Source organism: Leptidea sinapis, chromosome 28 (assembly GCF_905404315.1).
Source record: "Leptidea sinapis chromosome 28, ilLepSina1.1, whole genome shotgun sequence".
Taxonomy (NCBI): domain Eukaryota; kingdom Metazoa; phylum Arthropoda; class Insecta; order Lepidoptera; family Pieridae; genus Leptidea; species Leptidea sinapis.
Genome location: NC_066292.1, coordinates 8,582,187 through 8,599,008, shown reverse-complemented (window position 1 = coordinate 8,599,008; position 16,822 = coordinate 8,582,187). Strand labels below are relative to the sequence as shown.

General features: G+C 36.1%; 2 protein-coding genes and 1 long non-coding RNA gene across 3 annotated transcripts in view; 1 reads left to right on the top strand and 2 right to left on the bottom strand.

Moving 5' to 3' along the window:
- LOC126972962 (uncharacterized) overlaps positions 1 to 16,822 on the top strand; it is a 284,567-nt gene that overhangs the window by 214,939 nt on the left and 52,806 nt on the right. The gene's annotated exons all lie outside the window — the stretch shown is intronic.
- Positions 3,381 to 13,378, bottom strand: LOC126973019 (charged multivesicular body protein 4c). The gene is made up of 5 exons (XM_050820146.1): positions 13,092 to 13,378; positions 11,615 to 11,792; positions 8,858 to 9,008; positions 7,704 to 7,818; positions 3,381 to 6,932 (listed from the first exon to the last, which is right to left on the bottom strand). Exons 1-5 carry the CDS (start codon positions 13,270 to 13,272, stop codon positions 6,889 to 6,891), a joined length of 669 nt encoding a protein of 222 aa, XP_050676103.1. The 5' UTR covers positions 13,273 to 13,378; the 3' UTR covers positions 3,381 to 6,888.
- Positions 15,039 to 16,616, bottom strand: LOC126973034 (uncharacterized). The gene is made up of 3 exons (XR_007731247.1): positions 16,396 to 16,616; positions 15,579 to 15,846; positions 15,039 to 15,495 (listed from the first exon to the last, which is right to left on the bottom strand). It is a non-coding gene; the product is annotated as an uncharacterized LOC126973034 (long non-coding RNA).

Sequence of the window (16,822 nt, the reverse complement as noted above, 5' to 3'; positions counted from 1 at the left end):
AATAAGTTCTGTTATTGACGTCATAGCACCATATCTAGCACTAGTTTTTAATAGCTGCATTGAACATGGCGTGTTTCCTGACCTTCTGAAGTATAGTAAAATTACACCAATATTTAAATCGGGACTCACTTCTGACCCAAATAACTATCGCCCTGTTTCGGTGTTGCCGACCCTTAGTAAAATTTTTGAAAAAATTATTTTAAGCCAAACGCTTACACACACACTTATAAGTTACTTCATATAAAACAATTTGGCTTTACTAGGGGACGCTCGACTACGGATGCAGGTGTTGAATTCATCAGGAATATTTTTGAGGCCTGGGAGGAATCATAGAATGCACTTGGTATCTTCTGTGATTTATCTAAGGCTAATTGTGTTCAACATTCAACGCTGGTCAGGAAGCTATGCCACTACGGTATAAGAGGATCTGCACTCGATCTTCTGATCTCATATTTAAATAATAGGATTCAGAGGGTCGAGGTGAATGGCAGGAGATCTCCTGAGACTCCTCTCGGTATGGGGGTACCACAAGGGTCTATTCTTGGACCCTTCCTCTTCCTAATTTATATAAATGATCTACGTAACCTTGTAGAAAAAAAACAAAAGGTGGTATTGTTTGCGGATGACACTTCACTTATATTCAAAGTGAAACGAAGCATAGTTTTATATGACGAAGTAAACAATGCTCTGTCTGACATCGTGTACTGGTTTAGCGCCAATAACTTATTGTTAAATAATCATAAAACCAAATATATTAAATTTACCGCGCCAAATGTCAAAAATGTAGATGCGAATATTTTATTAAATGGAGAGCTGGTAAAACCAGTGGAATCTGCTATATTTCTTGGCATTACTCTTGATTCCAAATTGCAGTGGGGCCCCCATATTGTAGGATTGGCGAATAGGCTTAGTTCTGCAGCATATGCGGTTAAGAAAATCAGACGGTTAACTGACATAGATACGGCGAGATTGGTGTACTTTAGTTATTTTCATAGTGTTATGTCCTATGGTATATTGTTGTGGGGCGGTGCGGCCGATATTAATACTATCTTTGTGCTGCAGAAGAGGGCTATTCGAGCGATTTATAACCTAGGTCCTAGGGAATCATTAAGAGAAAAATTTAAAGAAATAAACATTTTGACTGTTGCTTCTCAATACATCTTTGATAATGTTTTGTATGTTCATAAGCACATTGAGGAATATTCTAGAAACTGTGACATTCATAATGTTAACACGAGGAACAAACATAAACTTGTTATGCCTACTACTCGGTTGGGTCGTGTTAGTAAGTCTTTTGTTGGCCGATGTATATGCTTCTACAATATGATCCCAGAAAATGTACAAAACAAATGTGTTACGAAATTTAAAAGAATTGTTAAAAAACGTTTGTGTGGGAAAGGTTATTATAGTATAAACGATTTTCTTAATGACACCACGGACTGGGATTAAAGCGAGCACCCTCAGGCTCTTTAATTATAAGTGTTTATTGTACGATATTACATTGTAATCCTTATTTTATATAAAAAAAAAGCCCGCTGAGTTTCTTGCGCCCATTCTTCTCAGGTCTGAGGCAGTCTCTTTTGAATGGGTGGCAGATTTTGACGTTCAATAAGTGATTATAAATCCTACTTTGAATAAAAATATTTGAATTTGAATAACGTTTACAATAAGGTAAACAAAGAGCTGTCAATTTACCACCTCAACAGAACTAAATGCAAGCGTATCTTGGCAGAGTGGTTACAGAAATTGGACTATACCTCAACTGAAAACCTTCTACACTAATAGTAACTGAGAGTAAAGTACGCACACACACACACACATACACATTTCATTACTAGTAATTTACAAATTTAAAGTTATTTATTGTTATGATCTATTGTTGCTCTTCTAGCTACTAGTACGGATGTGTACAATTTTAATCATTGTGATCCTGATATCTGGGGGTGGTCTGGTGGGGTGGAGGTCCTGGTGATCTGTAATAGAGGGTCAACCTACTTCAGACACCAGCTCCTCACAAAATACTATCTGTTAAAAAAATGTAACACTACTGTACTGTTTTAGCTTTAAGATCTTTGTGAGGAGAAAATAAATATATATTATTATTATTATTATGCTACTTATTAATAATAGATAAGATAATTTGTGAATATTATGTCACTTTTATTATTAACCGCTCATCTGATGTTAAATGCTCACCGCCACCCACATTCCCCTGCAATACCAAAGGAATCGCAAGTGTTGTCAGCCCTTTAAAAAAAGTGTAGGTACCCGCTTTTTTTGAAGGTACCCATGTCGTATCGTCCTGGAAACACCGCAAAAGGAAGCTCATTCCACAGCTTGGTTGTAGGAAAGTTCCCTGAAGAAAGTTCCTTTAAAACCGCACTATGGAGGAACTCCAAACGTATATGCCACAATCAAACACCTCTTCGGAACACTCCCCGTGATAAATGCGGTCGAAAACACACAATGAAGCGACGTCCCTTAGCAACGCCAAGTTATCGAGAGGTTCACAGAGCACTGCGTCCCCGACAATTCGAGCAGCTCTGCGTTGCACTCGGTCAAATGGTTACTGTTTATACTTACCACTTTGCTTGAAAAGTTGAGTCTCTTGCAACTCTTACTTTATCTAGTGCACTTTTCGAAGTTTCTTTGGCACCAGAAAATACTTTTAAGTAAGTGTTTGTCTTTGGTCAATTATTTCATAAATCACAAAATGTAATTAAATTTCACACATTTCACCAGAATTGTAACTTTGTTTACACAAGACAAGTGCTGACCCTACATTACCCCGCGCCCGCTCATTGTATTAAATTAAACTATTTTATAATTATGTCATGCAAATTTTAAATGTTTTATGAACGGCCGCTATATCTCCACTTTCAATACAAGTAAAAGTACTCTATGATCTACTAATCGTAAGCAGTAGTGGTCAACAAGCTGCAAGTTTTTATCCATACTCAAAAGCACTAGGTAAGTTTGCCGCGCGCACAACGGCGTTCTCCACAACTCTTCTTGCTCTCGACAGCCTGTAATTAGTTTTCGTTTCCTTTTTTGTACAACTAGAAGAATTAATATAAAAGCAGACAGCAGTGGTGGCTATAGCTTTCCGAACGAACGGTCTCATGACGGTCTTATGCAAAACTGGCTATAAACCGTAGGCAACGTTAGGCACGTGCAGCCTCTGTTCGTCTTCACGATAAGCTGAGAGCTCGATACTGGTTCAGCCTGAACATGGATAGTCCGTGCTAGGTGTTACGAGAGTATGGGCGGCATTGATCACTTAATTTTCTCAAAAATTATATAAACATTTGCATCAAAATTTCGCTTATCTTGTGACGTATAATATGAGTTAAGGTGGGTATAAAATAAAACAAATGGTATATTATGACAACTATATATAATAATTTAATCACAATTTATTAATGACCAACTATTTCCCACTTTATACAACGCTTTCAATATTTATACTAGAGAAGTTAGTGTATATAAGGCATTTAATACATATCATACAATTACTATAGGTACAAGCCATTGTCGCTTACTTCTAGCAGTGCCGAGCTCAAAAATTATCACCAACCCTTTATGAATCTTAGAGTATTTAACTAAAGATGAGACGCTCTGTTAGTTCAGGTGGGGCCCGAGTTCTTCAGGGTAGCTATAAGCTTTTTGCCACAGTTCACTTGTGCTCAACGATTCTGAAGTGATGGTGAGTTTCTTAGCTTTGATTTTCATAAGTGGCAATTTCGTGGTCTTCTTCTTTGAGCATTCATTGAAGTTTCGTCCTAACCGATTTCTAATAATATGATTATTGAAAATTGATATTAATTGTGGATAGTAGGGTCACTTCCCTTTGCCCTAGCCAATTTTTCTTAAGACGGGCAAATTTCAGAATTGATTATAATAAAATAAATTAGCTATTCATATTATAAGGGTTAAGATATATACAAATAAACTTTTTACTGCAAAAGGGCTCCAAATTTTTATCAGGGTCAGGTAAATAATTATCTCGACATAGTAGTAATAAGCTTAAATTGACGCATATTAAAAATAAAACAACTTATGTACAGTCACCGTCAAAAAGACAGTGTCACCCATTATATTCAAAAACATCTAATTTGAATCCTATAAAATTTACTCCGAAAGATAATTTTAAACACTTTGGATGGTTCTATATTTTAGCGATTTGTGCGTAGCGATACATTTGGTGCTTTGAATGTATCTAAGTTTATGACGTTTAAGGACTCTACCCACTACAACGTATCATACCATGACCGTGCTATCAACGTATCAGACACGACAAGCAACACGATACGCTCTACTATGCCCACTAGAGCGTATCAATTACGTATCAAAGTCGTATGTATCGGCTTTAATGACCGGAGCGTCAGCATATCATCTCATTATCATCCGCGTGACATGTCCGTGCGTAACGATTTTAGAGACGGGAGGGTCCACATACCATGTCCGATGGTAACAAAATGGCTAATAGAAAGAGAAGAGTGGCAACGCGTTTATAACGGCCATCTTACGCGGTTATAACGCGGGTGGTCACCGTTTCGCCGCCTGCACGCACCGGTGTGGCATCGTCGCGTGTCATGCACAGAGCGTATCGCAACCGGCAAAATATTCTCGCCAACAATACTTGCTGCTCCGTGCATGGCACGCTACGGTGCTGGTCGGGAACGGAACGGGCTAGTGGTGGCATGGTCTCATACTTTTTAATACAGAGAATATTTTTTTGCCTGACACGTTCATAGCACGGTCATGGAATGACACGTTGTAGTGGGTAGAGTCCTTTATGGTGTCCCGATATATTAGACTACTTTGGATGAAGCCATCTATTTGGACACTTTCGATGAATCGATATAGGTAACGATGGGTGTTGCCATGTTTTTTTATACTACTATATTTTTGACGCTGACTGTACTTCGCTAATAATGTTAATTTAAATTACTTCGTAAGCACAAATGAACTAACAAAAAATATAAAATCGATAGTATTAATAAAATTTAACGGACTTAAATTACTCTCTCCCTAAACAGTTGTTACAATAGTAGGTATGTAGTTATAGACATAGTATAATTAAACTATATTTTAACTGTCTACATGGAACTGATCTATACTTTTTTATTATTAACATTTTTTTGTATTTTTTTATCCCTCCTTCAAGGCCTTCACATGTATAATCTGATTTTTTTAGGATCTTTTTCCAGTAGGTAGCTTACGCTTTCGGTTAATAGATGGCGCTGATAGAAGATTACATGTTATCTTAATTTGGATAAAACCTCATTTTCTACTTGCTTACATCCACCACTTTTTTGAATTCCAAATCCCATTTGATTTCACTTTTTCATAGAAATTACATTCCACTAATTCTGTTTACATAAGAAATGTTTATACAAAAAGAATTGTTTTGAAATGAGAAAGTTACTTTCTGATATTTTACACTTACAAGTCTGATAATAATTCGTTAAAATGTTTCACTCCAATAATTTTAACACAACTCCAACTATTAAAGTAGGTATTACTTTTTTTTGTAAATATTCAACAGCTTCTAATACCAAATTAAAGCCATGGGATGAATATTGCATTGCTTGTAATGTACGAAGTGGCTTTTATAACTAATGATTAAAATATTATTGTTACTTCAAATTTTTACTAACATATTTAGAATTTAGTGTATGTTATAAATATTAAATTCGTAATATTTTTGTCTTGAATATTTTTGTTTTATAGCTGTTGAAACACAGATTTTTAATGAAATAATTGAAACAATCAAAAAAAAAATAGTTAAAAATAAGTATATAATTTTTGTTAGTCATTAAAACTTATCAATAATGTTATTATCTCTACAAAAGGAGTTTCCGGGTTAATTTAATGTCCCTATATATTATATATTGTATCCTTTGCTCACCCGTACCATGTTTGTACCACGGGATCTCTTCTGCACTCCTTCCATGTAAGTGAGTATGTTCCTAAGTTGAGGAGGCTTAAATTGATTCTGATGGAAATTATGTCCTGCCAGATCCTCTGGCTGAAGTGATAACATTTACTATGCATATGGCAGGGGCGTGCATATCATATAGGCAATTAGGCAGTGAATACTCTTTATGAAAAAAAAAATATTGAAGTAGGCGTTACAAATGATTTGAGTTTTCTTTAGCGTTAATTCCACCAATATTTGTCTTTCAACAATTCGACACGTGTTTCGTATCTACACGAGGCATCCTCAGGACGTGTTGTCTCGCCAAAATCTGGCACGAGACTGAATGTCTATAATATAGCATTAGTGTTAAAGTTTCTATTGAACATCCACTCATAAAATTATTCCTAACGCTCGATACTAAACACCCACGGTAAGCAATCTTTGTTTATTCCAAAGCTCAACTACGACTTGTTAGATCCACAGTGCCTACCATGCTAGAAAACCATTGCACGCCCTTGGCATATGGTCATATTTATAGTGAACATATTCGTTCACAATAATAACAACATACAATCTATTTTTTAAGATACTCTTGAACCATTTAAATAATTTAAAAAAGATATAAAGAGCTTTTGAAATAATTTAAAACATAAAAGATTATGTATTGGAATTCTTTATAGGCCCAAACTATTAACCCCCCTACCCGGGTATAGTATAGTATAGTAGCCTAGAGAAAAATCAAGAATTTTCCGAGAAACTGAAATAAAAGTTTATTAAGCTTTATAACTAATTTGATGAATAAAAATAAGTATTATACAGATCTGGTTAATTTTACGCGAAGTTGAAACTTAATGTAACTTTTATGCTTAGCGACATCTATCGACTTGTGTAAGCAATTCTCGCAGGAAACTGCAGATGCACGAGAGTACATCAAAAGCATGCGACAAAATGATGAGCACATCTTATGTGGCCCAGGATTTGAGTAGGGCGAATTCCTTGTCATCCTCTGAAAGAAGAGAAAATTATTTAATATATAAAATGAATATGTATGCATGACTATTGAACCATGTTATATTAACCTAACTAGGTTGATAGTCTGTAGCCAAATGGCAAAAAACGGAACCCATAAAGATTCGTCATGTCTGTCTGTCTGTCCGTGCATGTCACAACCACTTTTTTCCAAAACTATAAGAACTATACTGTTGAAACTTGGTAAGTAGAAAATAGAAAAAAAAAACAATAAATTTTAGGGGTTCCCTTACTTAGTACTGAAAATCAAAAATTTTATTTCATCAAACCCATATGTTTATCTATGGGTAGGTCAAAAATGATATTGAGGTTTCTAATATATTTTTTTTCTAAACTGAATAGTTTGCGCGAGAGACACTTCCAAATTGGTAAAAACAATGTAACCTCTCCCCCCCTGTACCTTCTAAAATAAGAGAATGATAAAACTTAAAAAAAATATATGATGTACATTACCATGCATTCTTCCACCGAAAATTGGTTTGGACGAGATCTAGTAAGTAGTTTTTTTTACGTATAAATGATGAAAGCTGATTTTCACTGTACGATTTTGATCAACGATTTTTTACCTTTTCCATTTAAATAATTTAATATCATTTTCCTTTCTATATAACGTTTATATTATGTTACTTGCTGCTACGGAACCCGTCATGGGCGAGTCCGACTCGCGCTTGGCAGCTTTTTTTTTATATGGAATGTTTTAGATGCCAATAATTTGTGTGGTAGCGTAAATCTTTAGGATAACACTCACCGGTTTCTTTGGACTTGCTTGGCCTCGGTTTCTCTTCGGCAAGCTCAGAGGTTGGCACATCGGGTAAGCTGTCCGATGGTACATTGATACCAATCATTTCCTTGTCTAATTCCTCCTGCAATTACAAATGTACATGCACAATAATTTTATTGGTGTATATGCAATATTACCAGTAAGATACATCTAAAGGACCGGCAACTTGTTGTAACAGATATAACTCTCTTTCTCCCATATATATGTGGGAGATGGTGATCAATGCCCATGCTCACTCACAAAACAAAGTTAACAATTACAATGAAAAAAGTAATGGTTGGTTCATTTGTAGGTTTATTTATCAAGTTGTGTTAAATTTAAGAACACCATTTGAACGACCAAAGTACTATTATAATATGTCGAATCATTATGGGCATTTCACTACTACAATAAGTGTTGCCAGTTTTGGGATGGGATTTTGAATATTTTTTTTCGCGGATGTATCCATTTTATATATTTTATGAACAAGAACAGACAAGCTTACAGTTCAGATGATGCACCTTATAGAGCGTTAGTATACAAATTAAATTTAAAAACAAAATTTATGAACGATGCGGGACTCGAACCCGCGACCTCTCGAGATCAGTGCGAGCGCTCTTCCAATAAGCCAACCGTTCGAGTGACGTAAAGTTCCTAAATTTTGATATGTCTTTGTTTAACTCTCACGCCGTGGCTTCTATAATTGTGTTATTAATCCCAGAAGTGAGATTTTAATAAATAACAAATTGTTTAGCTTTATAATATTATGCTTAAGTAATGTATGTTGTTGAACCTTATTTACTTGGAAACCAATTTTGCTTTGTCTTCCAAAGGACGGGGAAATTGGGGGGAAGGGGACGGGGGGCGGATTTGAATACGAGCGCTCGAATTCAAAGTAATATTCGAGAATACTTGGCACAAAAGTCGTGACAATGCGGTAGAAAATACACATCAAAGCCATTTCTGTACACAGCGCCACGCTTAACAAACTTAACGCAATATACCTACCAGCCAGTGTAATCCTCGAGGTACATATGCGGTCGGTTGTCAATAGCTCAACGCGAGACATGTGCCGTTTTATTCAAGTCATTAGTTCTTATCCTTTCTCTGTTTATTTGATCGGAGTTATAGTTCTAAGTTACCTGTTCCAACTCCTCGAGCTCCTTCTCCAGTTCGTCCTCGTCGATATCGTTGGGGAACGCCACGTTGTTACTGATAGCCTCCGTGATCTCTCGGGAGATGTCGTGTTGCTCCGCGATGTCATCCATAATGTCGTGCACCTTGTCTACATCGCTGCAAATTAAATTAAAATAAAGTGAATTAGATACTTCATCCAAAAAGTACAAATTTGCACCCATCACGGTTTTGGTGGTCCCATTTGCAGATGACATTTGTTATTTTACCACGAATTCACGAGATGGATTACAAATCAGAACTGAATAACACAATCAAAACATACGGTGGCTAAATAAGATCAACATCACATCAATCTGTGGTATTATGTAAACCCTTTTTCAAGTCACTGAAACTGTTGACACTTTCCGGCCTAAACATTTACGAGATGCCAAAATTTGTGAAGCAACATCTCAGTTATACTTACAGTTATGACCCACAGTAGTTGATAAACGACCGACAGTACGGCTTTCGCCATGGTCGGTCGGCAGTGGGTCTTCTGGTATACCATAGATGGGCGGCGGCTATTGAAAGTAAGGGGGAAGGCGTGGCAGTTAGCCTGGATATAGCGAAGGCCTTTGATCGTGTATGGCACAAGGCGTTCCTCTCAAAACTTCAATCATTTCGGCTTCCCGGGAGCTTATGCAAGTGAACCTACATCTTCCTCACTTGGCGCAGCATACAGGTCGTTGTCGACAGTTATTGCTCGAACCCGAAGCCCGTGAACGCTGGAGTACCCCAAGGCTGTGTGCTATCTCCCACGCTGTTTCTTCTGCATATCAATGATATGTTGGACACCTCCAACATACATTGCTATGCAGATGACTGCACTGGTGAGATACACGTATACACGGGCCATGCAGGTCTCTCTCGGGAAATCGTCAACCAGTGCCGGGAGAAACTTGTGTCTTCTATCGAGTCCTCTCTGAGAAGGTCGTGGAATAGGGTAAATTGAACCTTGTCCAATTTAACCCCCAGAAGACTCAAGTTTGCTCGTTTACCAATTAAAAAAACCCTTTTTGTCGTATCACCGCTCTTCGACAACACTTCCCTTAAAGCCTCGCCTAGAATCGGAATACTGGGTGGAATTGTCGCGGACTCAGCTCTGTAACGGCTGGAGCACGACACGCCTCAAGTTAGGATATCATCCCCACCATCTGGATGTGTGGCGGTCCTCCACATTGCGGTTTTCAAGGAGCTTTCTTCCACGTACTACAAAGCTGTGGAGCTTCCTTGTGCGGTGTTTCCAGGACGATACGACATGGGTACCTTCAAAAAAAGTGCATTCACCTTCCTTAAAGGCCGCCAATCTTCCTGTGATTCCTCTGGTGTTGCAAGGGGATGTGGGCGGTGGTGATCACTTAACATCAGGTGACCCGTACGCTCGTTTGTCCTCCTATTCCATTTAAAAAAAAAGTACTAGAATACGTAGGAAACCTGATAGGTTAGCCACTACCAGGAGTTATTCCGAATAGCACATTATTTCAGAAAAATTGCTTCTGAATGGGCATAAAAATTTCTACTAAGATTCCTGATTCAATTAAGATTCCCCCTTTCATGATTTAAAATATCCTTAGACAGTTGGCTTCTTCATAACTCATTTTATTCTGTAGAATACATTTTTGACCACAAAGAATAAAGGATTTTGACTTTGCATTCTAGATTATTATTATCATCGACTTCAATAATTTTTTTATAATAATTTATCAGATTATCATTTTGTATCACATAAAATTAAGTAATTTATATTGTAAATAAAAAAAAATTGATCAAGACCAAGTTTGCATGCTTTTTGAAATGGCTAAATAGGACATACTTTAAGCTATTGAAAGACCATATTTGTACCACCATTTAATGGCAAATAAATGAATATGAATAACATATAAAGACCACGGAACACCTCCACATTTTATTAATCTATTTAATCAAAAATGTCACCTCATCATCAACTATTCAAACAAAGTCACAAACCAGCAATAATTGATAATAGCAGAGTATCAGGAATGTTATGGTATGGTATGGTATAGGGGCTCCTGTTTCCGCAATTAAACCACTAGTTTGGGTCCATTTTGCGTGCAGTATTGGCCAGTTACTCCAACCAGCCCAGCTCCTTCCAGAAGTTCAGAACATTCCTGGGGTGTTCGAAAGACTTCATGGAGCGACCTCGTATTGGTTAAGGTTTTTGCCTGTTGGTTGGCCACCCCCGACCATTCCAGGATTATGTGAGTGACCGTTTCATCTTAGGCTAGACAGCCTCTGCACTTAGGACTGTTGGTTACGCCGATTGTGAAAAGGTGCTTGTTTAGTGATGTGTGACCCCTTAGGGTGCCCACCATTATATGGATGTCATGTCTATTGAGGCTGATAAGTCTACGTGTCAGTTTGGGCAACAGTGCAGGTATCGCTTCTTTTGACTGTCTACAGCTTGAGACATTCGACAAGCCAGCCGCTCCGAAGCTATCTACATATATCTAGCCTATCAGAAATTTTATGAAATGTTGTATTCATGTATTCATCCAAAGCCATTATGCCAGAGCACACCGAGAAGCTATTGGTTCGTATTTACAAGAATCAACTATTCTCAGTTACTAATCTTTGATTAGAGTCTAAAGAGAATATCATCTAAGAAAAACTGAATCTAGCTATGTGATTCAGGGTTTTATTTAGATACTGTGATATACACAGTTAAGGACACACAATTGAAATCATGAAAAAGTGGTACTTACATATCCTTGTGTGCCAGTTTCATAGCATTGGCTGCATCCCTCATAGTGTTGAGAACCTGGGCATTCGTGTTAGCACCTTCTAATGCCTCCCTCTGAGCCTCTATCTGAGTGAGAGTCCCATCTATCTGTGTAAGTTGTTTCTCATACCTCTTCTTACGTTTCAATGCGGCAATTGCAGCTGAAAGACATGATAATTTTGTTAAAAAAAGGTATTAAAGGGCAATTTAACATGATTCACTTCATTTATAAGATTTCAACATCTAATTTGCCCACTCAAAACCGAATTATATTATCATGTTTCAGTATTGTTTAAAGTTATTTTATGAAAATAAGGGATGAGACGAGCAGGATGTTCAGCTGATGGTAATTGATATGCCTTGCCCATTACAATGCAGTGCCACTGAGGATTATTGAAAATCCCAAAAATTCTGAGCAGCATTATAACTGCGCTTGTGAGACATAAGTTGTCAAGTCTCATTTGCAGAGTAATGTCACTAGCTATGGCACCCTTCAGACCGAAACACAATGCTTACACATTACTGCTTCACAGCAGAAATAGGTGCTGTTGCGGAACCCATAATCTAGCCGGCATCCAGTGCAAGTGAGAAAAATAAATGTAACATAATTTTCAGTTTTATATTAGAAATAAAACACATTTTGTACTATTGTGCTATTTTTTGAGTAGTAGCCGAAATATTAAGGCAAGTTATGTGAAAAATACACTCATAGGGCATCTTGGCTTCACCGCCTGGAAAATTACAAAGAAATGCTCTATAAAAATATTACTGTTATTTTGTGTATTGATACTGGATATGTATGTAGACAAGGTCTAAAGAAGTGGGTAATACAATACAAAACCACAAGTTATTAAACTAAAATAAATACATAAAGTATATATACCAAAATAATATTTCCTCATTATTTATTATTGAAGTCAGTACTCAATCGCTTCTACTAAATGTTGTTTAATTTATTATATTTATTTATACTTTCTTCAGTGTTTGCTCATGGGGAACAAGTCAAAAGAATGTACCGAATTCTTGAAAAAAAAAAAAACAAGAGTATACCCCAGTTACCTACTAGAAAAAAATGTATTCTCATAAGTCAGTACTTATTTATCCAGGTTTATTTATCAAACATAAGCAGAAAACAATTGAACAGACATTACCCATTCCATCTCTTCTAGAAATGCAAGTTGATAAGGTTCTACCTAGCAATAATTATGACTCACAACTGATTGATGATAATGCCAAAATGTTTTTTTAGAATTGCATCCTAAAACTAATAAATAGCAGGTATGAAAGTAATTAGATATAAAATTCGCAACTCACAAAATATAATACGGTGCATACATAATGGTTAAAACTATTGATGTAATACTGATATTGCTGTTAGAGCTATCTCTAGTATAATATGCATGCATTCTTAGATCTACTATAATTGATCAAATAACAGTAATAATATACTGAATTCTGACCTCGCTTGTTACTTGTGCCATTTTTCCTGGCAGTTGCAAGTTCAACTTCGATTTTCTTCTCCAAAAATTCCTGTTTTTTTACTAAAAGTTCTTCTGTCTCGCGTAGTTTTTGAATAGCTTCGTGCGTCGAAGGGCCTTTTTCATCTTTTTTGCCGCCGAATAATTTTCCCAGGAAACTCATTTTTACCTATTATTCACTATTGGAATCAAATGAACTCAATAGTACTCTATTACGCGTAACAATCTAATTTCCACACACAGGTCATCACAAACACAATAGGATTATTTTCATTTAATTTTTTTTTTAATTATTTAGAGTATTGGCAACAAGGCTATTACGATTTTGCGGAGTGAGCCTTCTGTAGCTATTACATATTCTTTAGTTTTTTGGTTTAAGCTGATGGTCTTGTTACCGATACTCTAAATAAAAAAAACTAAAGAGTCATCACAAGTCAAAACATGTCAGGTTTTGGCGGGAACGAGTGAACGAAGGAAGGCGCGCTTATACAAAAAAAAAATTGTTTAAATTATTGTTCATAGTGCATATATTTTTCATACTTGTAAATTGTTTATCCTGGTTTATAAATATTCGATTTTTGTATATATAAATTGTTAAGTGCGCTTCCCCATCGCCATGGGGAAGCGTACAGGTAAAAGGCCGAAGAACGGCCAGAGCGACGCAGAACCAGCAGACGAACTTCCCCTATCCGAATCCTCGGTATCTGACGCGGAGGTGACTGAACGTCTCATTGTAAGAAGAAAGGATAAAGAGAAGTATACCCCTTATAGAGCGACAAATTATTATAGGTTATACGACGAAAATTCAAATAAGAAGGAATTTATTGTATTTCTCAATCGCAAGCAGGGTGAAGTCAAAATATCAGACAAGGACAGGTTGGGTCTGTCAAATGGAATCAGGAGGCATTGCGTATCGGGTGTGTTGCACCTGAGGTCCGTTAATGCTTTTAAAGTTGGTGTTACCTTTGACCTGCCTAACAATGCGAATGTATTTTTAAAAAATGAAAAGTTACTTAGCGAGTTGGAGATGGTTGCCTCAATTCCGGCTTCTGAAACGGAGGTCACTGGAGTTCTTACTTCTGTTCCCACTGATTACTCCAACAAAAAAATTCATCAATTAATTGCATCAAGTAAAAAAGTTATTGCTGTGAGAAGGTTCATGCGGCGAGTAAAGGACCCACAGGGTGTTGTCTCCTTTGTTCCAACGCAAACTGTTGCAGTCACATTTGCATCAACGTTGTTACCTGAGTATGTAACACTTGATCACTGGAGGCATGAGGTTAATGTATATGTACCCCCTATTAAACAGTGTCTACGCTGTATGAAATTTGGCCATATTGCTAAATTTTGTAGAAACAATGAAGTTTGTTCCATATGTTCTGACAATCACAATTTTAAAATGTGTCCAAAAACTTTAACAAAATGTGCCAACTGTGGTGGAGATCACATAGCTATCTCATCTACCTGTCCTCTGAAAAAACAAAAAATTGAAGAAAACAAAGTGAAGTCCCGTAGTGTTAGATACTCAGATCTCTTCAATGAATCTGCTTTCCCTCAATTAAACTCAAAGTATATTGACACACACCTGAGCAATCTTATAAAATCTGACAAATTTATGAACCTCTTGGTTGAAGCAGTTTTACAAATTTGTACAAATAAAGATAAGTTAACTATAAATTCAAATAGTATTAAGGAAATTCTGAATAACACTTTTAGAAAAAAGACACCTAGTTAATTGTTATTATGGATACATTGAATATAGTGCAGTGGAACGCTCAAAGTATTATTAGTAATAGGCTTATTTTTACAAGGTTTTTATATGAAAATCATATCCATATTGCTATAATTTCGGAAACTTGGTTAAAACCACATCAGTATTTTTTAATAAAAGGCTATAACACAATAAGGAATGATTGTGGTAATAAACACAATGGTGTAGCAATTTTTATTCATAATAATATCACATTTTCTAACATAAATACATATTATGATAGTGCTCTACAAAATGTTTGCATTAAAATTAAAATTAATAACAAAGAACTGAGTATTGTGAGTTTTTACAGTCCTTCCAATTCAAATCCTCCATTTAATAAAAACAATTTAAACAGTTTAATTAAGTCCATTCCAGAGCCAATGATATTTGCAGGTGATTTCAATGCTCATCACATGTTGTGGGGATGTGTTGATACATTGCCTCGAGGTAAAGATGTTTTAGAGGTTATAGATGAGAATGGTCTTGTTATTCTGAATAATGGTCAAGCTACCACAATAGGATCTCCATCTTGGCGTCCTAATGCTCTTGACTTGACTTTGGTAACTCCATCTTTGGCTCTTTTATGTGACTGGTCAGTTATTGACAGTCCTCTGGGCAGTAGTTATCATCTCCCTGTAATAATAAAAATGGCAGTAAGTAGTGATAGTATTAGTTTGCAAAACACATTATGTAATAATCTACATTTGCCCACTCACCCTAATTATAAGCAGGTGAATTGGAATATGTATAGTAACTTAGTTGTTTCTTATTTGGATGATGTTAAATTTGACACTTTATCTTCAATAGATGCTTTTAATTCCTTTTGTAATATTTTACTTTCTGCTGCCAAGCAGTCAATCCCTAGCTGTCTGTTTTCCAAAAGTTCTAATAGTAATAATGCTACTAGTTCTTGTTCACAAAAATCTTTTAAATATCCTTGGTCGCCTTGGTGGAATCAGAGGTGTACAGAAGCAGTTTTAAATGCTAAAAATGGTTACATTAATTTTAAAAACAACTCCACTGATGAAAATTATGTGGAGTTTAAGAGATTGCGGGCTTTAAAAAAACTTATCTTAAAAAGTGAAAGAAGAAATAGCTGGATAGGCTTGTGCAATTCATTTAATCGTTGTACTCCTTTGTCTTCAATTTGGAAATACATGCGCAAATTTAACAAAACTTACATTCCTGACAGTGTGTTGAATGATAGTTGGATTCCAGATTTTCTACAAAAGTATACTTCTGACTTTGTATCAAATGAGTTAACTAACTATGTAAATGTTGTTAATGATAGTAATAAATATTTGATAGAGCCTTTTTCTTTACAAGAACTAAAATCCGCTTTATTTACTAGAAGAGATACATCTTTCGGTCTTGATACCATTCCATATATTTTACTCAAAAAACTTAATTGCCACAGTCTCAACATCTTTTTAAATAATCTTAATCGCCTATGGAAGGAGAATACTATTCCTGCAGAATGGAAAACAGACTGTTTAATCCCAGTTTTAAAGCCAGACAAAAATAAAATGTTACCTGACTCTTATAGACCTATAGCTCTCACGTCTTGTGTTGGGAAGATATTTGAGCAGCTTCTAAAACAACGTCTCGAGTTCTTTATAGAACAAAATTGTCTTTTGCCTAATAATCAGTTTGGTTTTCGCAAAGGTCGGTCTTCTAGGGAGAGTATAGCGCAGTTACAGCTTGATGCGCATCAATGTTTAGCAAGTAATCAATATCTTTTGTCTGTATTTTTTGACATCCCAGGTGCCTTCAATAGTGTAAATATTGCCGTGCTTTGTGACGAGTTATCAATGTTAGGGATACCAGGTAAAATAATAAATTGGATGCAATCCTTTTTGACTGACAGAAAAGTATATGTAAAATTTAATAAACATTTGTATGGACCACGACTTTCTTCTCTAGGTGTTTGTCAGGGGGGAATATTGTCTCCTTTAATTTT